At 40.9% G+C, this 27,618-nt stretch overlaps 1 protein-coding gene across 1 annotated transcript in view; it reads right to left on the bottom strand.

Annotated features, from left to right (window-relative positions):
- The window catches only part of JAG2 (jagged 2), a 70,631-nt gene that overhangs the window by 41,571 nt on the left and 1,442 nt on the right, over positions 1 to 27,618 (bottom strand). Inside the window, exon 3 of the mRNA XM_014951580.1 lies at positions 1,601 to 1,655. Coding sequence (XP_014807066.1) covers positions 1,601 to 1,655 — 55 coding nt within the window. The remainder of the gene's footprint in view (positions 1 to 1,600; positions 1,656 to 27,618) is intronic.

Genomic DNA, 27,618 nt, shown 5'->3' with positions numbered 1-27,618 from the left:
AACAGCCTGGCAATTACTTTGATTAATCTTTCTTACAGTAGCAACAGAAGACACTTGTAACCTGATCCAGAGATCAGCTCAGTGTTCAGGGTATGGTAGGGAGTTCAGCTTTCCTTCACCCCTCCAGCATGCAGATACTGTTTGTCTTTCCTCTGGAGGAGCTGCCATATTCCCTTTCCTTTTGTATTACATAGGATTTTTTTACTGATCTGTTCCTGTTTGGCAGTTCTGCAGTCCTTGCAGGAATACAAGGGAAGTGTCTTTGCATCTTGACAGATTCACAAGGCAAAATCTTCAGCATTAATGAATTCTTCCTAGAAATGTAATACGCAAGTCTAAACTGCAGCATGGCAAAGCAACAGGTCTCTATTATGGAATTAGTAAACAGACTACAAAAACATTTAACCAAAACAAGCATTTAGCTAGTCTTCTGCCAAATTATAGGCCAAAAATGCCTTCCTAAATTCACATTACAAGCCTTCCAAGTCTCAGATGCAATACAACTTAACAGCGTCTCTCCTGCATCCTATATTAAAGGGAAGTTGACCTTCCATTACCACTTTCTCACAGGAGCTAAACTGTGATCTGACACTTACATAGACTCCTGTAGTTCATGGAAACTGCTAAAATAAGGTGATGGCCCACTGTACATCCAAAAGGCCCACTGTACATCCTGTTGTCCCAAAATTCAGGGGAAAAAAAGGCATCAATGCAAGTAAACAGATTTGTTAGAGCATGTTAGAAAACTAAAAGGCATAAGAAAGACTTAACACAAGCCTAGAGTGATTGTCCCCCTATCAAGCACATTTTTTAAAGAAACGGATTTTAAAGCTACAGATTTTGCAAAAGGATTCTGCAGACTCTGAAACATAAACATAGCAAGGTAGGAGACCTTTATTTATTAAGTAGCTTATTACAAAAAATTCAGCACTTAAATGCATACAAATCTGTTTTGCAGGATAGGTTCTTCATGTTAACCCCCTTCTACACCATCTCGTGAGCTGATCTGCCATCTAGAACTAGGGCATGAATACACCAATATACACTGTACTAGCTGCTTCTAGGGAAATTATTCCCAAGCTGGAAACTATTTAAAGTAATTAACTTCACATAGTACTTTTTGAACAAAGCATTCAAGAGGACATCTCCAATCTGTTGCTATGCAAGATATCTAAACTTTTTTCAAAATTCAGGCTTGCTCTGCTCAGCACATGAAATGTTATTTCAAATGCTATGTCTAACTTTGGGAACTGTCATTCAAGAAGACTGTGGACCAACTGAAGGGTTGCAGCAATATGAGTTACCAGAGACATAAAGAAAAGGTTGAAGGAGCTGTTAAACAAGAAGAGAAAAGAAGCTTAATTGCAGCCTTCACTTACTATTGTCCATTCTTTTTCCTATCAGTAGTACTTTTTCCACAGTTCCTAACCCAGTATTCACTGCTTGGATTTGTACATGCCCCTTACTAAGATAACAGGCTTGCATTCAGATTGATTTGGAGTGATGGCTAATTGAAGCAGCATCCCATTTCCCCTCTTCCCAACCTGTGTACCCACAGCACAGAATAAGGGAAAACCTCAAGTTCTACATAAATACTCACCAGCTTTTGTATCATTATCCCAATCCCATGCTTCTAGTATTAGTGTGAACGATCTCTGAAAAGAGACAAAGAAACAAGGCATCAGTTAGATCATAACATAAAACTGTTAAAACTCCAGGCACAATCAGTGATTTTGAATAAGTAGAGATTCCTGTTACAAGAAAGCCAACTGAAAGCAGTTAAAAATTTCACTTCTCCACCATGATGTGAAAGCCCTTGAAGGCATCTTCTCAAAAGCATCAAATGTAACAGCATTAGAAATTGTGGAGCAAAGCACGCTAACAGCAAAACAAACACCCCCCACACACACATTCACCCACCAAGGACTGAATTATCTGTATTATTATTCTACTCCCACTACATTTAATTCTCAGCTTTGCTTAGCCACAGAAATAATTTTCAGAAGTAGCCCTAAAAGGTTTGAAGGAAGTGAGGGTTTCTGCACATTGGGAAACAGAGTATGTAAGACTTAAGCAACTGAAGACCAAAAAAAAAGAAACCCACAAGAATAAAATCAGAGCAATCCTTTAGGAAGTACACAAAATATCAGTCTATATAACAGATCTGTTTGCCATTTTCTAGAAAAATATATCTGAAGAAGAACAAACACAGAAAAATCCACCCTGTATCTAATCTATCAGGAACATAGACCTCTTTCTCATGAAAGGGGAAATGTGAAAAATGGACCTGCAAAAAACACAGCAGAGACATAACTGTTAAAGGAAGCACACTTAGTAGTGTATTTCCCCCAAGGAAAGAGGAAAAGCATGATTTCAGATAGTTTTAAAGTGATTTGGAAAAACATGAAAGGTTTACTTCACTGAAGCAAGCCTTCAGGCATTTTTCTTAGTTTTATGACCAAATATGTAGGACAGATGTTGATATTCAAATATTAAACTTAAGAATAAGTTACCTTATGCATAGATGTAATGTTTTCCTGTTGTGAGTTTAGCAAGAATAGCTGTCAAACCCTTCAGCTTTGATAGTTTCCAACACATCCAAACTAACATTGAGATTCTCACATACATTTGAAAGGAAAAAGCCTCCAAGAACAGAAAGAGTTATTGCACCACTATCCTAAACCCTCATGTATACATCTTTGTGCTTAGAAGCAAACCACACCAAAACTCGAAGCTCATTAAATACAGCAGAGCCAAGCCTTAATATACACAGAATTCACAGGCTAATGATCCATGAATTCCCATGGACTTTGGGACGTTCAGCCAAGAAATTAAGAGCACCGTCTTAGGAAGGGGATTATGTAAGAATTCAACTATTTTTCATAGGGTGCTTCAGCCTATTTCACTGTTACATCAAGAGGTGTACATTTTTTGCTTTGAGATAGCTCGTAAGTGCTTTGTATGTCATCCCTCGCCTCCCCAAGAAGGAGGTTGATCATAAACACTGAAATCTCCCCATTTCAGAAAAGCAGCAGCTCTTGCCTGAGGTCCTTCATGGCGACAGCAGGGGATCAGAGTAACTGAGTGCATATTTCTCCATTGCTTAGTTACATTAACACATAAACCACAAACTATGCCTTTGAAAAAACATCATTCTTCTGTACTTTCAGCTTCAGACAAATATTAGGGAAGATGATTTTCCATCGTTGAAACAGATAAAGGTTTAGTAATAAATAGTTAGAAGACAGGCAGGGAAAGAGAGGAAAAAAGAAACCCAGCAGTGACTACTCTGGATAGAGGCATACTTGGGCTTGAACTGCCTTTGCAAAAGGACAACTGATAGAGATCAGCTGAGAAAGTAAAGGCCTCTGCTTCCGAGGTGTGGCAACACAGCACAACTCCACAATTTTTTTTGCAAACACGCGTTAGTGGAACATTTCAGTAGCTTCAGTCTCAAACTCTCTACTCTCCCCTGTCCCCCCAATCTCAGCATTTAGGGAAGCAGGACAAGATCTGAAAACACTACCTGCCACGCCTCTCCTAACCTGCTCCCTGAAAAATAAACAGAGTGAATACTAACAGAAAATAAGTACCATATAGCATCACCCTAACCTTATCTTCTGGCAATTTCAAGTCTCCTTATTTTCTGTCAAAATTAAGTCTAAACCTAGGCAGAATTCTGCAAATCAGTGCACGATCCAAAGCTCTGTTATTCACCTCTCCTGCTTTTAACAACTGATCTTCTAACATATCCGTCAGTGTTCCTGTTTTCCATTGATTTGTATCAGAAGTACAAAATAGTGCTCAAGTGCTTCCAGATGTCCACTTAGTCATCTTATGTAAGTGCTGATCTTTCCTACTGCAAACTAGCTGCTGCATCTGACTGCCCACGCAGGCTAAGGCAGAAAAAAAAAAAAAATTAAAGCTGGACTCGCTCCCTTAGGAAACAGATTGGTCAACTATGTCTTCCTATCATTGCACTTGAAAGCAGATTTGTATCTTTGCTTAGGATGCTAGAGAATTTTTGTGGGTAAAGACAGCTCTATGCAACGCAGTGTTCCAGCGAGCACATACTAGAAGGCGTGAATGGGGATAAAGAGGCATTCTACCAATTTTAAGGTGCTTAAAATAAGGAGTCCCATAGCTCCAGTGGCAAATCTTACCTAGTGCATTGCAAAGCAACTATGACTTTGGTGCACAGCTCTTCTAAGACGTGGAACAACTGGATTTTTGGCCAAATAACTGACCTCTGCAGCCCGCACAGCTCGTGCTGCCTCCTGGTGGCAGGCAGGGCAAGAAAGTGGCATAAGCCTGTTCTAAAGCCTTCACCCTCCTCCCACTGGAGACCACCAAGAACTATAAACCCATCTATGAAAAGCTTAAAGAACATTCACAGAGACAAGATGCAGACTATTAAATTATTTTATCTACTGGCATCCCAGAGCCTCAGTTTCCCCACATCTACTTCTGGGCTAATCAGCAAACACTTGGACATTTACACATGAGCAAACCTTTTAGGAAGGCTTGTAGTCAAACTTGGAGGGATTAGAGACATCACTCCAATGGCAATAAAACAGTATTGATAAATGCATATTTAATGGCAAATCCGTTTCAGCTGGGACAGTTCTCAGTTGTGCAATTTCCTGCCTTCTACTCACAGCTACACAGTCACCCTACAAAAACTCCTCACAGACATAGTAAGAATGTAACCAGAAAAGAAACTGAATTTTGTGGCTATTCTGCCTCTGGAGAATACAGCTGAGGTTACCAACCCAGCCTGTCATCTCTTCCTCACCTCCAGCTAGTCAATAACCTCAGACAGGAATTCCTCTCCATGGTAGCACGATGGATCCAACTACCACTCCTCAAAGCAAGAAACACATCTTTGATCTATTGGTTTGATAAAACACCTCTCTCCCTTTCCACCCCCCACCACAAGCATCAAGTCTTGCACCAGATCTGTTTAAATTCTTTTGAATTTTGCACTTCAAACTACAGCTGAAAACTTATGAAGAAGCATCCATGTTATAAAATACGTTCATGATACGCTGCACTGAGACCTTTCCACCTACTGCTCAACTATAAAAAAACATTTATTAGTAGAAGCTTTAATATTCATACACTTGCTCATACTGTAACTTAATAAAGAGCTATAGGCTCAATAACGCTAATGGATATAAAATTTGAAGAATACTTTTAGATTACATAATGGATATACTCATTTTATTAAAAAGCTCTACTGTTGGCTTGCATTAGTCCGTCTGTACTTTTCGACAGAAAGCCTAAGGTAGACCACCCAGCCCATCCCCTGCTGGCACCAGCTGCAAGTAACTCTTCTGTAGCACAGATACTTATACACCAGACAAGATCCATCTTAAATTTGTGGTTCCAGAAAACAGTTACAGAACTTGCAATAATTTAGCTCTTGTCCAGAACCTAAGGTCTACCCATACTGTGAATCTTTAAACCCTTCACAGCAGTGGATTGGCTCTTCAACACATCATTAATCAGAACAGGCTAGCTTAAAAGCTATTTAAGGTTAAAAGTTCTGCACACAGACTACTGACTGATACCTACACAAGTGTGACCAAGTTCCTGCACAAATTTAACAGAAAACTTTTTTCCTAGCAAGTATCCTAAGAATGCCCCAAATTCATAAGTATTTTATGCGTAATACACACACCCTCCACCAACACACATGGTTCTTTTCTAACTTGCACAGAACTCTTGCTGTAGGGTGATACAATAAGCACCTCACAACAGCAAGACAGGCACATGCCAGTCTGTTCTTAAACAGCTTTATGAAGCTTTCATAAAAGCTTTATAAAGTAGTATTCGCTGTTCATTTCAACTACCACTAGCAAAATATTCAGAAAATTTTTTAAGAGTGACCGTGACACAGACTGGAGGATAAGGAGACAGGGGTGAACATACTGCACTGAAAACACACTCGGTTCTACCTACTTTGGTGTCTAGGTTTACCCTCCAGAAAGAATTAAACACAAACAAGACAGCATTTGTCAAAAATCAAATCAAACCTCAGAAGATGTTAAAGGCTACAAGTCAGAAGAAAGCACACTTCTGCTGAGAAGTGTAGCTTTAGGAGAGAACCATTTGGTAGGAGTTAACTAAATAAATATGCCAAGCAGTTTGGAAAGATACAAATTAAGCCTGTTTATCCTGCTGATGCTGCTTCAGTTGTGTTTTTCTCAGGACTGGTGTTGACAAAAGCAACTTCAAAGCATTATTCCACTGTTTACACTAAACAAAACACTCCCCATACTATCCCAGCTACCTACTTTCTGAGGAGGGGGGGAAACAAGACCTGCAATGTTGGTTTGGCATTATCTTTTAATGAACTATTACTACGACCTTGACATTAGCAGATCAACATTCAAAAGTGGTCCTTTTTTTGCAAAACAGGCATGTCAGAATTTTAATCCCTAGAAAAATGATGGAACTGCTGACAACACTTTCCATTAGGTATAGAACTTATATGCTCCACCTCAAAATCTGAAAAAATGCAAAAAGTTAAGGTTGATGTGAGATCAACAGTTGACATTTTCTGCATCAATAACAAGCTATGGTGTATTAAAATACTTTTATTCTGACAGACAAAAAATATTTCATGTGAATAAAAGGACTTTGGAGTTTCTGCATGGAAAAACTTCAGAAGAAATCAGGAACTGGCTACGAATTAGAGAAAAGTGTGGCTCCTAAACAAATCCAGAGGCCACATTATCTTCCTGTTCCAGTCACACAGTAAATGCAGGGTCTCATCACCAGTCAGTACCATTCCCTTTCAAACCTCAATCAAGCATATACAACATTTGTATTTGAACATTTCAACCATAAAAACAGGTCAAAAGTCAGCAGCACATCACTATTCTTATTCCAGAAGTTACAAAAGTTAAACTAGTAGTAAGTCATCACCAGAAGAAGTTGACAAAAATTGGAATAGCAGTAAGTCATTCCCAGAGTTTCTTGCAAGTTCATTAAGTCTTTATCAGCATGGTGAACTCTCAGGTTTGCTTTCCTAAGAAACTTCTAGAGAAGTCAGGCCAGCACAAGTCTGGGGGCTCTCCTCCCTCCCCCTTTATTTTTTCTTTTGTTTTGTTTTAAGCACCTCTCTCCCTCCCCCAAGCAGCTGCTTGCCATGGAAAAAGCTGACTTGGAGGCAAGCATATTCCATTTCCTTCCCCAGCAGCAATGCAGCTCGGCAAGTTCTCACAACTTCCTCATGAAATGTAAAGAGAGCAAGGAAGAAATGAAGAAAGATTCTGAGAAGGTCCAGGACTCTTCTTCAATACAGGTTTAAGGGCAGACAGATGGAACAAGCCTTCAGGTGGATCTTTTAGAAGCAGACATTATAAAGACGTAATGGAGACCTTCAGTGAAGAAACAAAGATTCCTCATTTGGGGGAAGGGGGTGGGAAGGAAGCTGGTTTTTGAAACGCGAAGGATGCTTCAGCCACACTCACGTGCAAGAACTCATCTTCTGAAAGCAAACACCACGCAAAATCATGAAGGCACCCATTCCCTAAACCCTCATTTCTCATTTGAAAAGTAAGCACCATTGACCTAGCAAGCCCTAAACAAAAGCCTTTCCTTTGGAAAGGAGGGCCAAACAATCCCGTTTTGTTAGGAGTGCGGTGCAAGGCCAGGTTAGTGTACTGCAAGCATCTGAAAAAGCAGCTGAGCAAGTCGAAGGCTTCCATTTGACAGCAACTATTGCAATTATACTCCTCTTGGCCCAGTCACAAAAAGCAGGATGATGTTTACAAACTCTGGAGCCCTACAACTCTTGTGAGGGGAACTCTAAATGAATTAGCCCCAGCTGACTCTAGGAAGTCTGCAAAACCAGGTGGGGGCAGGGGGTATTTTTTTGCCACAGTTAGGAGCCAACAGGCTGATATCTCCACCTACGTGAGCTTGAACACTTCATTCCACTCCTCCAAACTAAGCAAAGTCAAAACTGGAGGGGTGTGTATGTGTGTACGCGTATGGGGGTGGCAGGGGGAAATCTAGATGTCTAGACTATTAAGACTCATTTATTGCAAAAGGAGCACAAATAAAAACAACAGGTGAGTAAGTTAGAGTCAGTCTTGGAGTTAATACATTAAAATTTAACACCCAGGTAGAGACTCACCTCCAGTTAAAAAAAATTACCCAGCAACTGGGTGGAAGAATCCTATCAACAACCAGCTGCATGCATCTAAAAGATAAAACAACTTCAAGGAGGAACTCAAAGAGGTACTACAACACCTACTTGGCAGTGCCCAGCGCTTTGTGAAACAGGAGCATAGTGTGCTTCTCTCCAAGGTGATCAAACTACTAGATTATGACATACCTTACTAGATGATATATCTGTAGGATGAGCTTCACTTGAAGGCTTGAAGATACTCTGATCCTGCTGCAATGGCAGAATGCAACAGGAGTTTCTTGATATGAGGGCTTTTTGATGTATCATGGGTCAGTAAACATTTTAGCTGTGGAGTTCTAAAAATCCTCTGAAGTCACATAGCAGCTTTACCTAACGCCATTTTCAGGCAGCTCACAAGAGGCCAAAATGCCACATCTCCAACTAGAGCTCCTCAAGGGAAGACATTAATGCAGTCACCTCAGACCACATACAGAGCAGAGAAAGCTCTCTGGAGATCCATCTACACACAAGAAGCTAAACCATGGGAAGAAAGAGTCCACGGTCTTCTGGTAACTTAGCAGCCTAGACAAACTCAAAACAAATCTCAGCCGATTCAACCTTGTGACAAAATGACAAGTCTTAGTGACACAGTTATTTGTTCCCCCAATACCACAGTGCTGGCCCTGACCTTTGATAGCACCATCAGCCAACTGCTGCAGACAGAGCAGCATCCTCTGAGTAAATAGGAACCACTGCACCTCACTAACAGCTTTCAGTGCCAGAAGCAAGTCATTAGCATCTTATTTAGAAAAGCTGTGGGAGATGTGACCAGGCAATAGTCATGTCAGGACTTATCTAAGAAAAGCTGATCTGCTAGCTACTCTCAGCTCACAGAATGCTGAAGGTTCTAGAAAAGTCCATCCCTATTTTAAAAAGGTGCCTTTCACCATCAAATGCACAGAAGCAGTGAATAGAAGTAATTCCTGCTTCTGCTTTTTATAGCTAACTGCTATTCATACCCTCCCTACTCCATCTCACTTCACCTGATTCCAGCATATACACATCTCTGCTGCACTCAAGGAGATTTAGTTCCAACTCTGAAGTCTGTCAACTGTGCTCATTTAAATTTGAACACACACCATAATTTATTTTCCTTATACTTGCAGAATTATAAAAAAAAAAAAAAAAAACAGTGAAAACTTGGCTTCTCAGGTACATGGGTTCCTGTGGTAACCTGCGTTTGCTGAGATTTTCTAGCAAGAAACAAGAAAAATACCAATGTTTAATACCAATCCAAGCTGTCAGCTACCACATTTACCGGTTCTGTTGAAACACTTCTATTTTACTGCAAATGCCTTCTGCTTATGTCACCTTTGGGCATCTCCTGTCTCAACAAAAGTATTCGTTTATAAAACTAATCAATAACATCAAAGGTGACAGGTGTAATTTATTTTTTTTTGCCAACCAGGTGAGCAAACATAATGCTTATGAAAAGAATCAATTTAATCCCAGGTGAACAATCAGTAACTACGATTTTATTCTAGTGACTAGAATAATGGCATTCTAGGTGGTCTTTAAATCAGTTCTTACACGAACATATCCACTATTTAATCTTACCAATTGTTTCTCTTTTCACAGTATCTTTAAGAATTCTTTGTACTAATTCACATAATGGGAGTACAGTATTTCAAACCTTATCATTTAAACTTCCAACCTTGCTGAATGTAAACTGACTTTAAGAGATCCTCATATAACCCTGAGTTAATGACACCTGTGCCTTTGTTCTTCTATGCAAATTTCTGTTGATAAACTAGGTTTCACCAAATACATCTTATGATTTGTCAGTTCCGTAAAGAGCTAATCCTTCAATCCAAAGCCAACTTGTTTCTAGCAAAGCGAGCTGCCTTCACAAAATCAACACAAGTTCTTTGATCAGATCGCAGTGAGAGATCTACTTCTTACTCTCATCTATGTCTTGACTACTTAATATTCAGAAGTCAGTTGGAAAGTGCACTCTGGTGAGAAGGGGGGGCAGAGAACAGAAGGAAAAACGGGGAAAGAGACAGTGTTATACCACTGTGTGATCCTGTAACTGAAGGTGGGGGGAAGCAGTATGTTCTCCTGTTCTCCCCCTCCCAGGAGATGGGAGGAATAGCATCGCTTAAGAGGAGGATGTTACAAATCAAAGGTCCAGAGAAAAGCAACAAGGAGGAATAAAGAATCAAATGATTTCCATGAGAGAAATTAAAGAATTGGTCAAAACTCCTCAGCCTGGAAGACACAACTGGAACATGTGATAGGAATCTGCAAAGCTACAAGAGACACTGGGGATGGCTAGCAATATATCATCCAGTTTCTTGTCCTTGGCAAGAACTAAAGGGAATCAAACTAAGCTTACAGGAGACATGGTGAGAAGAAAAGAAACAAGAGAAGATAACACTTCATGCAAAGCTTAGAAAAATGTTACATTGGTTGCCAAACAGCGAAGTGGTTTTAAGAGCTTTGTGGGTCCAAGGGTAGGCTGGCACAAATACTTAGGAGGGACCAGCCACAATTAGTACAGGAAGTTCCCCTATTGAAAACAAAGCTTGGAAGACTGAAAATGAATTTTTCTATATTCTTGCCCTTAATTTTTTATGAACATTCGCTTATGCTCCCTCAATTCTAGTTTCAACCAGTATGGGTGCTATTCTGAAGCAAGTACTCCATGTTTTCAAATGGCTGACATAAAGCAAGAGACTACAAAAAAACCCCCAAACCATCCACACCATTTACACTGTAGAATCTTACATGCCTGTCTGAGCCATTACTATCTATCCTGGGGTAATCAAAATCATGACCAAGAAACATTTGAGGAAAAAAGGGAAACCGGAAGAAACAGAAACCAGTTCTAAATTAGATTTATTATTATACCTCAGAACTCCCTTTGAAAGCGGTGACAGAAGAAGTCATAATTGAAAAAGCTGATCAGGATTTTTCTTTGTGCAATACTGAAATGTCATATGAAATACAAAAATTGCAAAACTCACCCATCATGTATGTAATGGGTCCCACCAACCCCCTGCAGTGCTCCAGGCTGGGGGCAGAGTGGCTGGATCTGCCTGGCAGAAAAGCACCTGGGGGTGTTGGTGGCCTGTGGGCTGAACATGAGCCAGCAATGTGCCCAGGTGGCCAAGAAGGCCACCAGCATCCTGGCCTGGATCAGGAATAGTGTGGCCAGCAGGATTAGGACAGTGATCATCCCCTGTACTTGGAACTGGTGTGCTTTGTCCCGTTTTGGGCCCCCAACTACGAAAAAGGCATTGAGATGCTAGAGTGTCCCCAAAGAAGAGCAACAAAGCTGGTGAGGGGTCTGGAGCACAAATCTTAGGAGGAGAGGCTGATGGATCCAAAGTTGTTCAGCCTGGAGAAGAGGAGACTGAGGGGAGACCTTATTGCTCTCTACAACTTCCTGAAAGGAGGGCATAGAGAGGTGGGAGTTAGCCTGTTCTCCCAAGAAACAGGCAATAGGACAAGAAGAAAAGGCCTCAAGTTGTGCCAGGGGAGGTTCAGATTGGACATCAGGAAAAATTTTTACACTGAAAGGGTTATTAAGCATTAGAATGGGCTGCCCAGGGAAGTGGTTGAGGCACCATCCGTGAAGGTATTTAAAAGACGGGTAGACATAGTGCTTAGAGATATGGTTTTTGTCAGCGTTAGGTTGATGGTTGGACTAGATGATCTGAAAGGTCCCTTCCAACCTACACAATTCTATGATTCTAACACACGCATAGCGAGCCACACACCTCTTGCAGTAGATGCAACAAATGCAAGTCAGAAAAAAGACAAGCTGAGCTACAGCTCTGGGAGATGTCACTATTTGGAATAAAGATTTGGAGGTCTGTAAGTCTGACTTCCCCTGAGGAAAAGGTAATCACACTTAAAAGACTGTCTGGGTTAATTCAAGTGACACAAAGCAGAACGTACTGTCATCCAAGGCAAGATAAGAGAAATGCACAAATATAGGATGCAATTATCATTTATTAAGGAGTTGAAGATTGACACGCGTCAAGTGAAATACTAAGCTTACTGATTTTACAGCAATTTTTCACACAAAAATTTGTCAGCACATTTGTGATAAAAATCCTGGCTTAACTATAAGACAACCACTATTGGTTTGGGGAAAGACTAAACTGAGGTTTACACAGAAAAGTAAGTGAAATAATTAGGCAATTCATCTCCAAACTGTAGCTATTCTATTTACAGTAGTCAAAACCAATCCCTACTGGCACCTACGTAACATCACAGATGAAGGCTGACACTGAGCAAAAAGTACATTCCCCCATTAAAAGCTGGACCTCTCAGTCACTTGGGAACCAGTCTCTATAAGAAGGAATAAAACAGCTTTCAAAACATCACCTGTATTCTCCATGCAGAATTAAGGGAAGAATAGAATAGGAATGGTGAAGATTAGGTTAGCATGATCGGCACAGAAGCTGTGAAGGCAAGAGCATCTGTGATAGTCTGGAAATGCCAGCTAACAAGAAGGAAGAATTGTTAGAACTTGAAAGCTGGAAGGGAAAAAATAAAGAAGTCACAACAGGCTTACTGCAGAAGTTCCCCCTAACTTGACTGAACCACTTTAAATGCAACACTGCTACCCATAAAACGTATTTTCAAATATTGTAAGGAATCCTTGTCATTAACTCCAGATCCCAGACACAAGCTACAGGAATAAGATCCTGTCTCTTCAGAGCAAGCCAGATTAATTGCCTAGATTCACAAAAGATGCCCCTAGATACTCTGCATGTCTACCCTAAGTACTCCTGATAAAGGCAAGTGGTAGGTATGTCTGCTTAGCCCTTTGGATCTCCCTTCATGTACCCGACAGCCACTACAGGCTCAGTCCAGGGCTCAGGTAACACAGATTCAGAATTTGAGCCACAATCACAGTCCTCAGTGGCCTCAGGAAACACATTTTAGACCAAAATGAACAGGTGTGGGGAAACAAAAATGAAGACATCACAAGCTCTCTGGAACCATACCTATAGAGGTAAACCTATTTCCAGATAAGCTTGTTTGATTTGACTATTTGCATGCTGTCCAGTAGGGAAAAAAAAAAAAAGCTTTAAAACCTATTTTGCTCATTACCCACAGAAAACCACCACCTCCTGATCTCTAAGTAGTCATGGGAAATGACTTCCAGAAACTCAATACCTTTCAACAACTCAGTCAAACTGCTTTCCTTCGACATGAAGGAAGCCCACCCCACGACACAGATTCCAATCTGTGACAAAGAATGGCAGATTTTGCTTGCCAATATCTCCCATCTCGGAGGTGATTTTTAGATCTGCTGGACAGAGGTCTAGCACCCTACAAAAGGCTTTAGGCACGTGGAAAACAGACCACATGAACGACAGCTTTTCCCACTTGCCATCTCTTCCACAGATGCCCAAGCACTGTAATACCCTGCTCATACGTGACTCCTGTGGAATAACAATTGACACTATAAAGAAAGATGATACACACACAAAGTAAAATCCACCTGAAACCAGAGTCTTAACAAACCATCCTGCTCGTCACTTAGCTTTGTTTCAATAGCTGATGAGAGCTAATGATGCACAAAACACGAAAGAGCTAATGCAGCCAGCAAATACCAGTACTCAGAAGCAGCATTAGTCATCCTTCCTACTGCCACAGCTCCCCTCTGCTAGTTAATTTACCTAACACATCTAATATATACTGAACCTTTATGCTATCTGATTAAAACTAACCAATCTTTAAATATCCCTTGATATAGGTGCTACTGTATCTGTTCCAATGAGGTTTTCTGGAAAGTAAACTGGGGTCTAGAACAGCATTAGCAAGCTTTCCTTCTGTAACTTAAAAGAAATCAGATTGTAGAAAAGGCAGCTAATGAACAGTAAAGGCAGCAGTGAACAATTTTAAATCTAACAGCTACCAAACCAATAGATTTTGGTGTGCTATACTACAGCCATACAAAGAGAGACACCTGAGGGCAGCCAAACAAGTGCCACAGTTCGCACTATACCTGTTTCAAACAGGAGAGCCTCCTGCAACCTCCCCCAGGTCTCCTTCCTCTTTCTGACAGTCCCAGCTCAGAAGCAGCAGGAAGGAAAATGACATTAACTCCACCTGAATCAACCCCATAAACCTGCGTAACCCCTCTAATAACAGCCTACTCAGGGAGAACACAAGGTATTGAATTTGAATTGAGATTGAATCAGAAGTTGTATACAAGAGAAAAAAAGTAGGAATTTCAGCAGATGTGTCTACAAGTACCCAATTTTAGCAGACAAAAACAAATCAATCAGAAACCTGCCAGAAAACACTGGTTTAGATGGAGGGTCACCGGACTGAGTTTCAATAGACATTGTCTGATCATTACATAAAAGGAAATAAATGAACTATTTTCATCTTAAGATACTTTCATGACTTCACAGCTATTAAGATACCACAGCTGGAGCTAGCACTAGCAGTTTCCAGAAATCCACTGAGTTAATCCAATAGCAAAGAACAGAATAAAGTATTTGATGAAGTTAGAGAACAGATTTTAAAAAAGCCTTTTAGAAAGAGACATGTACAAGTACAATACCATGCAGACAGTTGGGTACCATTTTAATGTCATTTTATTAGATTTAGGTGGAAGCTTTCAGTCTTGCTACCACCTTTGAACTATTTCAGACAAACTTGATATTAACCAAGTATCCATGTCCTACTCTTTTCCCAAAGTTTTGGAAGAAGTCCAAGATAAATTAAGCCCATTATATGTACACTTTCTTGTTGCATTAATAAAAGTGTAGCTAGATTGTCTCTTTTGAAGTGTATGTAAAGACCATGAAGACCCATTAATGGTTAGTGCAAGGCTTGTTTTATGCTAATATTTAGAATTCAAAGATGAACTAGTAATTAATACTGCTTTTCCCCTCCCCTCCGGGCTCCATGTGGCATGGATATTAGTGTCCTCTGGGCACTTCAAGCCATGCATCATTATAATTTCAACTTGAAGTCAAGAGGGAATTAAAACTAACTATGTAATAACATACTTTAATTATTGTTCTAAACACAGAACACCTGCATGCACTCTCTTTTGTATTGGAAATATGCATACTAAGAAGGTAGGCAAATACAGAAAAAAAAAGAAAGATATGCCCCCAAGTTCTATGCATGCAAAGTTCCCAGGAATAGAGAGGAGTGTTTTAATCTTAAACTCTTTTAAATAATGTTAGCAGTTGATAGCACTGCAGTCTTTCCCTTTGTTTTTCAAAAAGCAAATGCCTACAAAACCATCTCAAGCCAATGAGCCTAGATGTCTTGCCCTAGGAAGAGGCGAGGCCCATGCTCAACCTCTGTTCCTAAAGGAGCACAGAGATGAGGGCCCGGTTTCTAAGTCCTCTTCGTCTCCCTCATCAGTCCTACCCAACCAAGTCAACTCCAGAGCTAGTTGGGCAGCACCGGTTACACTGGAAAGAGGACACACAAAGCAAAGGCTTTGCTGGCCCACCATGATGGCAAGAGCTGACTGATCAAACATCCATATACTCCAAACAAGATGCCTCATTTTTCTCCAGTGGCATTGGCTCTCAGCACGGCTATCATCATAGGCCTTTCCACCGTAAAGGAACAAAAACGTCTAGGTTTTATTGCACAACAGTTTCAGCCAATTTGAACTTTACACTTGCACAAGACACTTATCAAATAGATTGTAGATTTCTCTAAGAACAGAAATGTCATTAATCTAGAAAAATGGAAATAACCCACTTAAGCTGTCCTTCATATCATCCTCAAACTGAACACCAGCTCAATTTTTTATTTCTGAACACACGCTAAAGAAGCAGGTAGAGAAACAAGCAGAAAGAAAACAGCTTATGTCAACTCCACAGATAGCTGCTCACCTTCCCTTAAAACCTCAGCTCTCTGAACCCGGACACTGCAGACACAATCAAAGCCTCATCTGTATCTTGCTGCTTTCCATAAATTTACAGGAGTACGTTAAGCAGAAAAATAAGTCACCGCAGTAAGAGATGGTGCAAGTTCTTTCATGTAGATCAACACACACAAGAAACATGAAAAAAGGATTAAACAGGGATTCTGCATACAGACGTGCAAACTTAGTTATCCATAAGTGGGAGCAGCAGAGTTTAGTTGTGGAAAAAAAAAACAAGTTTATAAATATGTTCCTGAAACAAATGCTTGTATCATATTCCAGTAGCCAAACTGAATCTTCTGAACAGTACTTTGTGGCTACTATAAATCTTTATCACTTGTTTGCAACCAAACCACTATGCTGTATTTAATTCCTAATAAAAATGAACTGCTTACAGTAGCACATAAACACAGTATACAACAGGATATGTAGGCTACAATTCCAAAATATCTATTTGAATATATGGTAGCCAAGGCTCGATTAATCCCACCATAACAAAGCAGCATCAGGACTTTAATATCAAATCACAGCTTTCAGATTAATGTGAACTGGAAGAGATCTGATATAGCTTTATATTATTACAAATCAGACATAACCCACAAATTGGCATGCCTTTGGAAGGAAAGCTTTGTTAACAAGCCTAGCAAAGGACACAGAACAACCTCTGAAAGCAGACACTTGTCCTGCAAATTTACTCTAAGCAAGTGAATTAAGAGTGCTTGTCTCTTTTTTTCCCCCCATTCCACCCACACTGAGCTATGGGAGGGAGAGTATCTCAGTAAGTCCTCAAGACCATTTCATTGTTGACCCCTAGGTACCTCTCCGCTGGGTACCAGCATTACAGCTTTCCTCAGTGCATCAATGGAGAAGAGCACGAACCCATGTAGAGTAAGCCACTTTCCTAGGAAAGTACTAGTCAATACTTTTCAGTTTCTTTAGTACTTCATTTGCCACCAACTCTTCTGATGTTCTGTCTTCTCCAGATTCCTTGCCAAGCTGAAGTTTGACAGACTACCAAATCTTGAAGATACATCCTAAGGCCTTAGAGACAAATTATCACTGATAGCAAGCTGCCACAAGCAAAGGCTATATTTTCCTGCCAGCTAAAGCTTATTTTATTCACCTTACATTTACGGTGATCTGGAGTAAATACAAACATCTTAGAGAAGATCTGCTGATATGCAAGTTTGTCCTTCTAAACCCTGTGACAACTGCATCCTGACAGTCCACAGTTCAATTCTGGGACATGCAATATTAGAAAAAAGGGATTTTAATTCTGGGAATTTAACCTCTCAGGAATTGCCACCGGCTAGGTTTGCGCAACCACTTTACCCTTCACCTCTAAGAGAGCAAGAAGAGATGTGAACTGATAAAAAACTATAAACCATACCACCCTGAAGCTACCACAGTTTAACAGCAAACATCAGAAGGCACTGCAGAAACACTAAATACTTGACAACCAACATCTTAAACGTGTATGCAATTCTAAACCTTTCAGTGCCTCTGCTTCCTTTCCTTCCTCACTTTCTGATAGAAGAAAGCACTGGTCTGTATGTATGAACCATGGAAACAATACTCAGTTCCACAAAGGTGTCTAACAGCCACGTACAATACTAAAACATTTTGGACATATATATATAAACATATGGCTTAAACACATTTGTAACCAACACGAGAGGTGCTATCAGCTCATTGCTGTGTACAAAACCCCACCATTAGTGATGGGCAGCAGATGGCTACACTTGCTCCAAACAGTCCAAGTAAACATGGTCTGATTTCTAGACTTTGCTGATTACATGCAGCCAGCTACAGTAAAAACTCCATGTTGTGATATAGGGAAAATCATGTTATTGTAACATAAGCGAGAATTAGAACTATCAAAAGCATCTGAAAAAAAAAAATTGTACATGGATTGTGGCAATTCCTTTCTCTTAAATCTATTAAGCAGCAGCAGAGCTTACCAGACCAGTGCTATTAAAATTGTCCTCAACCCATAGGAAGAGCAGTAAATGGTACTCAAAATTGCACACCCTAAAAACCTTCTAGTTCAGTTTTCACTGGAGTAGATCAAGAATTAAGCTATTTACGTGCTTCTCAACCTATTGCTTAAAGCACATCAGTCAAGTTGTCAAAGTATGAACAAGCTCCCTAATTAGAACTTAAGTTCTCCAGCTGGAATCTTGGACCTTTAACATTAAAAGGGCGAACTGTGTTTTAATATAGACATTTCAACTCTACAGTGCTATAAACAGAATTATACATATTCAGGGGGAAAAAGGACTGAGAGAATCCTATTTGATGTTTTAGTTTAACTGCCAGCTCATACGGCATTTCAATACAATTTGCATGTACAGAACTGCTTTGGAAGGAGGAGTAAGGAAAGCTGAAACTAGCATTTTCTACCAATTGTAGGTTAGTGCATTAATATTAATACTGCCTACTCACTGGAAGTCTGGAAGTGTAAAATTTATCCAATTCAAATGTTAGATGCTTAAAATTACTGAAGCTGCTATATTCAGAGTACTAGAAAGCATAGGAGTGACTATAGACCCTGTGGACTACCTGGAAATAGAAGCAGCATTGCAAGAACGATTTAAGTGTAATAATAATGAAATAGTAATGTACTTAGAAAACACCAGAACGCATCCTGCTGGGAACAAGATAAATATAAACAGGAGTTTCAAGCCTGATGCAGGATGTAAACAGATTGCAGTTCATGTACTAATACTCCAGTCTTATCTCAGTTTAAAAAAAAAAAAAAAAAAGAAAAAAAACAACTTCAGAGAATGAGCACCTGTGCATCTGTCCAAGGGGCATATAATTGGTTACTCAAGGACTATTAGGCTGTTTCTTAGCAACCTCTGCAAGCTCTAATCAAGACTAAGATTGCCATTTAGCCTTGAAATGCCTTGCCCCTTCCATCTAATATAGCATTCTAACTGCTATTGAGGAGCAAACAGTCATTTCAACCACAGATAAAATCCATGCTTACTATGTGTTTCAGCTGAGAGTTCCTCTTAGCACTTGCTATCAGAAGATCTTCATGTCGAATATGCTTTTTACGCTTTATTTAGTATCTGAAACAGCAATTAATAAAATAAACCTTTAAATTTCCTCCTTTTTATATAAAATAAAGGCTAACTACAACTCTAAAAAAAATGACCTTGGGAATAAATTTTAATGAGCATAAGCTATAGCCAAACTCTTAAACAACATGATTTTCTAAAATAGAAAATATGTTATAAATATAACATATATATTCTCTGAATGTAAGAAAAACTCTTAATATCAAACGCAGCAGTAGAGAGATTTCAGGGAAATAACAAGCATTTATCTCACAGAGCTGGATGGTATTTAGCTCTTTGGTGATGCTGAAATGCATCTACTGTGTCACACACACTGGATTTCTAAAACCAAGTATCTTTCAGCAAAACTCTGACTATCAGACCAAAAAACAACAACAAAGGAATCTGAGTAATTGAAAAATAAACTCATCTGTTCAGTTCTAGTCTACCTTCATTGCTCATCTATAATATCAATGGACATATATAATCTCCACTTAAGATGGCAGTCTTAAAGATTAAGTTTTACATAGAGTATTTTTCCTTATACAGCAAGCAAAGACACCAAAAGTCTATGGTTAAATCAGGGATGGGCACTCCTCCCTGACTGAAGATGATCTACAGAGGAGTCATCACACAGCTCTCTTCAGCCTTCACCCAACAGGTCTCCCTGGATGTACAGCAGAGGAAGGCAGCAGCTCTAGGAGGGTCCCACCACCCCATGGGAGGCAGAAGTTCACCAGGTGTCCAACAGATGGTCTTAGCCATCTACACTGGTTCATTCCCCAACCCTGAAGGCAGTGGCAGCAGAAAGTGGTCAGGATACACGTTCACCTCCTGTCCACGTGACAGCTGAACATGCAGCTCAAAAGCCACCAACTGGATACGGCAGACAGTACTGCCAGTGGTCACCTCTAGCCAAATTTTATACATCCACTAACCATAAGCCAGAGTGGCTTTCTAGCAAGAAGCTCAAAGGCTTTTAGACTTGGTGATCTCAGAATTCCTTTCCAACCATTAAGATTCTGTGATTAGAGTGCTGAAGAGGAAGAGAATGGTGGAGTTACTGGCAAGGAACAGTAGCAACTATCCTTTGGGTAAGCATCTGGCTAAGCATTAAGGAGCCAGAAGGAATGCTGGTACACCTTTATTCCTAATTTCTTGAAGTAGCCTCTCTCCTTCCTTCTGCTTTTTTGCCCAAATTTCTTCCAGATCAGAGGATCACTAGCAGCTAGAATTGGAGAAGACCAAGGAAAAGTAAATTGCTGTGCTAGCAGGAAAGCGACCCTCCCTTTTCAGTCTCCTCAGTAGGCTGAGAAGCTCTGAACTAGAGCAAGCAAATGCAAATAGGACCCACACAAAGTTGACAAAACATTGGCCTTGTTTTCAGAAGAGGAGGGAGGGAAGCTTTCAGGCACACAGTAATTTAAAGCTTCTGCAGATGACTAAGTATACAACGCGATCATAGCTGCTTTATTAACTTAATAGAGTCGTTTCTAAAGTATGTTCATAGCATGTATTTCAGAACCAACACTCGCACAAAGCAACACCTACAGAAAAAGCAAGTGAAGGAGTCAGACTGCACAGAAAGGATGAATTCCACTCATCTCACTTAACACAGAGCGACTCGATGGCATTGCTCAAAAGAGGGGCCAGACAGCCACCAGCCCACAGGGATAGTACAAATTAAAGTAATTTTAGAAGTTAAAAAAAGAAATTATCATCCCTTACGTTGCCCATCTGTCTCAGACACAATCCTGCTCATATAAGAAGCAACTTGGCCTAATGGAAGGTGTCCCTGCCCATGGCAGGGGGGTTAGAACTTGATGATCTTTAAGGTCCCTTCCAACTAAACCATTTTATGCTTCTATGAAGAAAAACTTTGTGGCACCTGATTAATGACAGGCTAAAAATGCACTAAAGTATTTCTGGCATTTTTTACATCCAGAAAATGTAGCTGTTTCACATCATTTATTGTTTGACAGAAGCTTGATCTTTTGCAGCTTTTGTGATGACAAATAGTGAGCTGTAATAGTAACTCAAAGCGAGCTCAGCTTGTGCAAGGAATACAAGCAGTAGCATCAAACACAGAAGGTAGCTTTTACAACACAAAGCTTCTAATATCTACACCAACAGATTTACTTGAACTTTATGGGACTGCTCAGAAAATCTGCAATACAGTGGGAACATGGCCCAATTAGGCCAAACATCACAAATCTGATATAAATGCAACCAATTATGGTTTTACCCTAGGAAAGATGAACCTGATTTTCGAAGATTAAAGCTACAAGTACTCATGTCTTTACCAGACCTCTCATATGCAGGCTTTTTTTTTTTTTTTTTTGGTTAAAACAGTGTTTGAAACATCTTCAAACAACCCAGAGACAGTGCTATAAAGCCTCCATCACCCTGCGGTGAATCCAACATGCTCTGTTTCTACCTCGCCCTCTTCTCCAGCTCACATCCTGTAGTATAAGAGTAATCCTGACTACTTTAATACTTATTCCATTTTCAGTCAAAGATTTAATGCCCGCACCAGCTGTGTGGCTAAGAGTGTAGCATTTCACTGATAGGCTGGCTAGAGTACCTTCTGGAATAAAGATTAGAAAGTTGACAAGAGGTGTGTAAGCTACAACTCTCAGCGTCTGGGAGGTAAGATTATTTGCCTGCAAGTTTTGAGTTCAGCCCCAGTGTTTCTAATAAATAAGCAAGTGTTTATTTAAGGAAGCTTTCACAGAGTATAAATAGAAGCCTTCTTTACTATCTCATCATCTCCGTGACATTCAAAAAACCCCCCAGAACATTAAGGTATAAAAGCTTAAATAGTAAAATACTTTCCTCTGAGGCATATTAATTTCAAAGTCGCAAGAAATTCTAGATTTAGTGACATCAACGTATGAAAGATTAAAAGTGCAAAGACACTTCTGCTTAAAGTTAGAAGACAGATTTTCTATAGTTACATGAAACTTAAGTCTTTAGGCTTTCTATTCTGGGCAAGCTGCAAATAGTTGCTGGCACACACAGCATGCCAACAATAAATCCCTTTTTCAAAGAGTGGTTCTGAAGTGCTCACCATTAAGGCCTTGATTCTTTTTTAGAGGTGACACCTGCAGCTGCTATTGAAATCAACTGGAGTTGTCACTACCCAGCATTGCTAAAATCAGTCTCCAAAACATCACCCGATTATCTTCTTTTAGGAAAAAGTATAACAAAACCTGCAAGCTACTCTTTGTGTTTCTGTAACTTGAAACTAAAGGAGCATCAGTTATATAATAAACCATTGCCCCCAAACTCAACTTTTCATTTCTGATCAAAAAAGTTTGAAGGCAAACACAGCAGTGAGCAGGTGAAAGCATTTGATTCCCTAATCTGCTTTCCAAGCCTGAGGAAACACAGATCCACATTTTCTGATCCACGCTACATCTCTCCATGAATTGCAACAGGCCCGGGAAGGCTTTATGAGCACAAGGACTCCAGGTGTTTTGTCAAAATAAGAAATTGGTTGCCATGCCAGTTACCACAGCATTCCTAGAGTCTGCTGACAAGCCCACCAGGCAGAGTCAGTAAGCAAGCAACAAGCTCGGGGAGGGTGAAAGTGGTCAAGCATCAAAAAGGAAGCTTTGTGCTATCAGCAGAGCCTTCCACCTGCGGAAAAAAAAAGTTAGGCTGCTGGCAAATAGAACATTAAACCTTTATGTAGTTCATCAATACATGGCTATCAACTAGATTATTTTTTTCATGCTACCTTCCTCTGCTAACGAGGTGTGTGTACGTTATAACCCATCACTACCCCAAGTGAATTTTACATTTTGGCATAAGGTCTTGCTCTTACTTGTTATTCCGTGCCCTCAGGTCTTGCCTGGACTGTGTGCTTGCATGCATTTTTTTTTTTTAAGGGAGTTTCAATAGAGCAAAGAACAATCATTTAGAGGTAAAGCCTGCTGTGTATCACTTGAGGATGCTTCATTTGTTAAATTCTGATCTTTTTCATGAGAGAAGTGTACATACTGTTTCTCAGGTACAGCTGTGTACAAGCACCTTTTCCAGTGGTAAATGGCCTAACTTTAATCTGCTTAATTTAAGCCTATCCGTCACGACGGGTTGTCATTCAAGCTGACAGGATGCATGTTTACTCTATCAGGGAGCACGGAGTAATCTAATCCAGGATGTTTTCATTACAAAGCCTCAAGATCCTGATCAGAGAGTTTTTATGGTTGTGTTAAGACAGAAGGTAGACCAACTGCAGATCTACCAGCCAAACGAAAATAGACAGGAACATTTGCTATAGTCAGACTACCGAGCTCCCTACAATCCTGGCACCAAGGATCCCAGATAACTCACTTCAAGGCTAGATGCCTTCCAGGGCCTAACAACCTTCATTTTTCAAATTAGAAGGACTGAGAGAGCTTGATGCAGAATCCTATATTGAGGTAAACAACATCTGAAAGTGCCAAACAGAACACTGTACCCATTAAGTAATAAAAGCTGTAAGGTCGAGTATCCGTGCTCTGGTTTTGGCAGGGGAGGGGTTGCTTTCTAAGAAATTCAACATTTACTGTTGGAGCCAAGTTATCCTCTCAACCGCTTTACATGTTTGATGGTTCATGCTTCTGTGTGTATTTTAGATCAAGACTGAACTCTTCCAGGCATTTGGATGAGACCCACATGTGGACCGCATGTGGATGAAACTCACACAGAGCCTGGATGTTAAATTTATACACTTTCACCCATTTTTATCTACCATCAAGTTAACAGCACTTCAGAAGTTTAGAGAGGGGTGCTACAATCACACTCTAAATAGGAAAAACTTAAGAACTGTGCTTATGAAACTAATAAACTAGTTGCCCAGATTCTAGTGGGGAAGGCACCCTTTACCCAAGCAAATTGTAAGGGCTGCCTGAGCCTCTACTACATCTTCTTCAGGAAGGTACACAGAGTCCTAGCTGAGAGGACTTGAGGTCCTTCTCAAGGAAGAAGAGAAGTAAAATTGCTTGTTTCTGCTACTTATCTCCGAGGCCGTGAACTCTGAAGCTCACCTGTGGAGTTCAGAGTATACTGTATTCACAGGTATACTGCGCCGTCAGTCACACCAGAGTCTCAAAAACAGAGGGGCTGAGGGGAGATAGCGATGCATACTGTAATACGTGATTTCAACATCCACAACTAGTCAGAACAATTCCCCTCTATGACTAATTAACTGAAGTAATGGATGCTATACCAATATTTACCGTGCAGGAAAAGCTGTGAATTCCCCGAGGGAAGGAACAGGGTGGAGGGAAAAACCACACACACACACAACTCCATTTCATGCCATCTTGCAAAGGAGTATGAAAAATGGTTCCACATAACACATCCAGTAGAATACCTATACCTTGAAAACATCATCCTCAGAAGCAGCCTTAAATTAAACCCAAATCCAAAATTCTGCCAATAACCTCATTGTTACTGATAAATATTGCTGTGCAAGGTATTTCTGAAGCTTCAGCATCTGAACAGCTTTGTACTGGAAAAAAATTGCTCGAAATTAACAAGCCTAAACTGTGTAAGTGATCAGAATCAATTGTTCAAAACTACTTGAATTCTTCTGTCTTTTTTGTTTTAAAGTTGCACATAAATTTTAATTGCATCATTTGTTGGTTAACAATCTCAAGCGAGCGTTAAGCTTCAAGTTTTACAGCAGGAGGCAAAGAAAAAAATGGGAGGTAAGTGGGTGAAGAAGACAGCTGTATTGTTCTAGCTGTTCCTCAGCCTCTCCCACTGCCAGATTTCTGTGCATGATGTATCCCAAGGTAACAATTTTAAGAACTTTTTGGCAATATCCCAAGCTCCTCTTGCAAATCAGAGATCAGACTAACGTTATTAAAAAAAAAGACAGGAAATAGGAACAAACTGGATAACTGACAGCATCAAACAGTGAAAGTCACTGAACCCTGGAGCTGCAGCTTTACAGAAGAGACACTTGTCCACATTTTAGAGTAAAATTTTACCATGTAAAATTAAAAAAACCCCACAAAACAGTATAACAAAACCAAGGCAAAAAGCCACCTCTCAAGATACTACTTGCCTTACGGCTCCTGCTAGCTCAGGAGACTGCAATATCAAACAGACATCAAGAAAGCCTCCCTCGAGCGATTTTATACATTAATATGTTAGCCTCCTTAAGTGAGTTATTCAGATGAGGTTCAGTAAGAAGTCCACAGATACCACGGCTGGCGTTCATTAGGGTTGGACTTCTCAGTCCAGTCCAGAACTACCGAAATAAGTCCTTCGTCCACTGTCAGCACCAAGGCAAATTTGTTTTGTAAGAGAAGGACACTCTTCAGTCTTGTCCCTTCCCAGCACATTCAATAAAGGAACATTAATTTCATTACCGTTGCATAGCAAAAAAGGAAAAAAAAAGGTCATATGAAAAGACTCCATCCATATTGTTCTTTCTTTTTGCAAGCTTGAGTAAAGAGAGAATACTATTTGAGAATAATTTTCAAATTATCCCAGGGAGCTGAAACCTAATCCAGGAACTCAATCTATTTAAAAAAACCCTTGCATTAAACTAGCATTACAATTAAGCTTCTCCTTGCAGAGTCTATACAGCTTATGTACAGTTGTGACAAAGATGCCGTGTTCCCTATCAACAGGCTGAACATCCAAAGTTCAAGATACAGCTTCAACATACAGGAGGAATTTCCACCAGTGCATCCATAGTCTGCAATATACGGGGACTGTTTTTAAAAGCACAACTACTCCACAATTTATTTTTAGAATCGAGGGTGGGCAGGGAGAGTATTCAGTAAATCATCCAAAAATCAGCCAGCCACCCACTGAACTGCAGTGGGACTGTTTAAATAAATTATAGGATGCTTTGCAACAGCTGCAAAAAAAACCAACCCACAAACGGTGGAAAGAAAGACCAAATATTTCAAGTCCTTCAAAATGCTGGAGGCAATGATAAAAAACATAGCCGCAGGCACAGTATTCTATACTAGAGACACTGTGGCAATTTACCTGCAAGAGGTAGGTCAAACAGGCCTTTCTTAGGACTTGATGAGCACAGAACAATATCCGGCAGCTGCAAGGTAGGAATGTGCTTATTCCAACAGAGAAAAACCAAAGAAGGCTGGGCTTATGGACCTGCATTGTAAGGATTACCAAACCCTCCTCTTGTTTCAAGTAGCAATACTAGAAACTGGCAAAATAAAAGCTTGAGTTAGGTTACCTTCACTTCCTCACGCAGATAAAATATAAAGTTTGAAGCAGTTCACGACACCAAAATCTACTGAGGAGTTTATGATTTCACTAAGCCTGTATTAAATGGTCAATAAAGAGAGAGAATCTTAGTTTTCCCTTTGATCTTATAACTTAAGGGCAGAGTTCCAAACACCCTGTTTTTACCATATTGGCTATACCTGTTAACAGGAACTTCAACAGGCCACAGCCCCAACAAATGCAATCAAAACACCTCAACTTGGAAATCAGAACGTAGGTGCCTCCGCGCAGAGAAATTTATCGTTTGTACCATGTTTGTTTTTTGTTGGTTTGTGTTTTTTTTATAACCACTTAACTTGAGCAAAACCTCGAAACTGCAGTCAGTTCTTAATTTGAGGTTCCACGAGCATCGGGGTGGAGGGTCTCCGGGACGACATGAAGTTAAGTGATTTATGGGGACCAGTTTCCTTTAGCACAACAGTACCGGCAAGCAGTTTGGTCTCTAACCGTTCCCAGAAGCAGTTTTCCAAGCAACAAAGATCCTGTGAGCTACATAAATCTCAAGAGGTCGGTAAGGGCCACTTCACCGGGTGCCAAACACAATCCGCAGGTACCGGGGCTTCCCGATACTCATCTCCCTCTGGAGCTAGGGCATTCATTGCGCCATCCCCATTCCTCAGCGCCTCGCAACTTGCCAGCTTCCACCCCCTGGCCCACTTGGAAGAGTCGGGAGCAACAGCTGTGAAACTCCCTGCAGGATCCTACCTGCCTGCAGCCGGGCAAGAAGCCCGGCCTTCTCTCCCTCCCCGCCATGGGGGCCCCCCCCCTCTGCACCCAGCACCCCTAAAAAGCCGAAATAAGCCCCCCTGTCCCCCGACGGTGGGGACCAGCCTTGACCTCCAGCCCCTGGGGAGCTGCCCCTCAGCCCTGCGGCCCACGGGGAGCCGGGGGCTGAGATAACCGGCTGGGTAAGGGGGTCTGGGGTGGTGGTGGTGTCACAGAAACCTCCAAGACCCCGAGGGGCTGCCACAGAAAGCCCCCCAGGACCCCGAGGTGACTGAAGGGCAGAGAGGGAGTGGGGCAGCACCAAGGTCTCGCCCACAGCTTCCGCCGCCACACGGCCGAGGCGCGGATCCGGTGTCTGACAGGATCAGAGCGGGGCTCCGCTCCCGACGCTCCCTCCTCCTCCCTATCCGCGCCGCCCGTAGGCGGCCAGCTCCGGCCTCCCGCCGCTACCGGGGCGGCGGCGAGCGCAGGTCTTGGGAAGGGCGCGCAGCGCTCGG

The sequence above is a fragment of the Calidris pugnax genome, unplaced genomic scaffold, assembly GCF_001431845.1.
Source record: "Calidris pugnax isolate Ruff unplaced genomic scaffold, ASM143184v1 scaffold183, whole genome shotgun sequence".
NCBI classification, from domain to species: Eukaryota; Metazoa; Chordata; class Aves; order Charadriiformes; family Scolopacidae; genus Calidris; species Calidris pugnax.
This window is presented reverse-complemented; position numbering and strand designations above follow the sequence as displayed.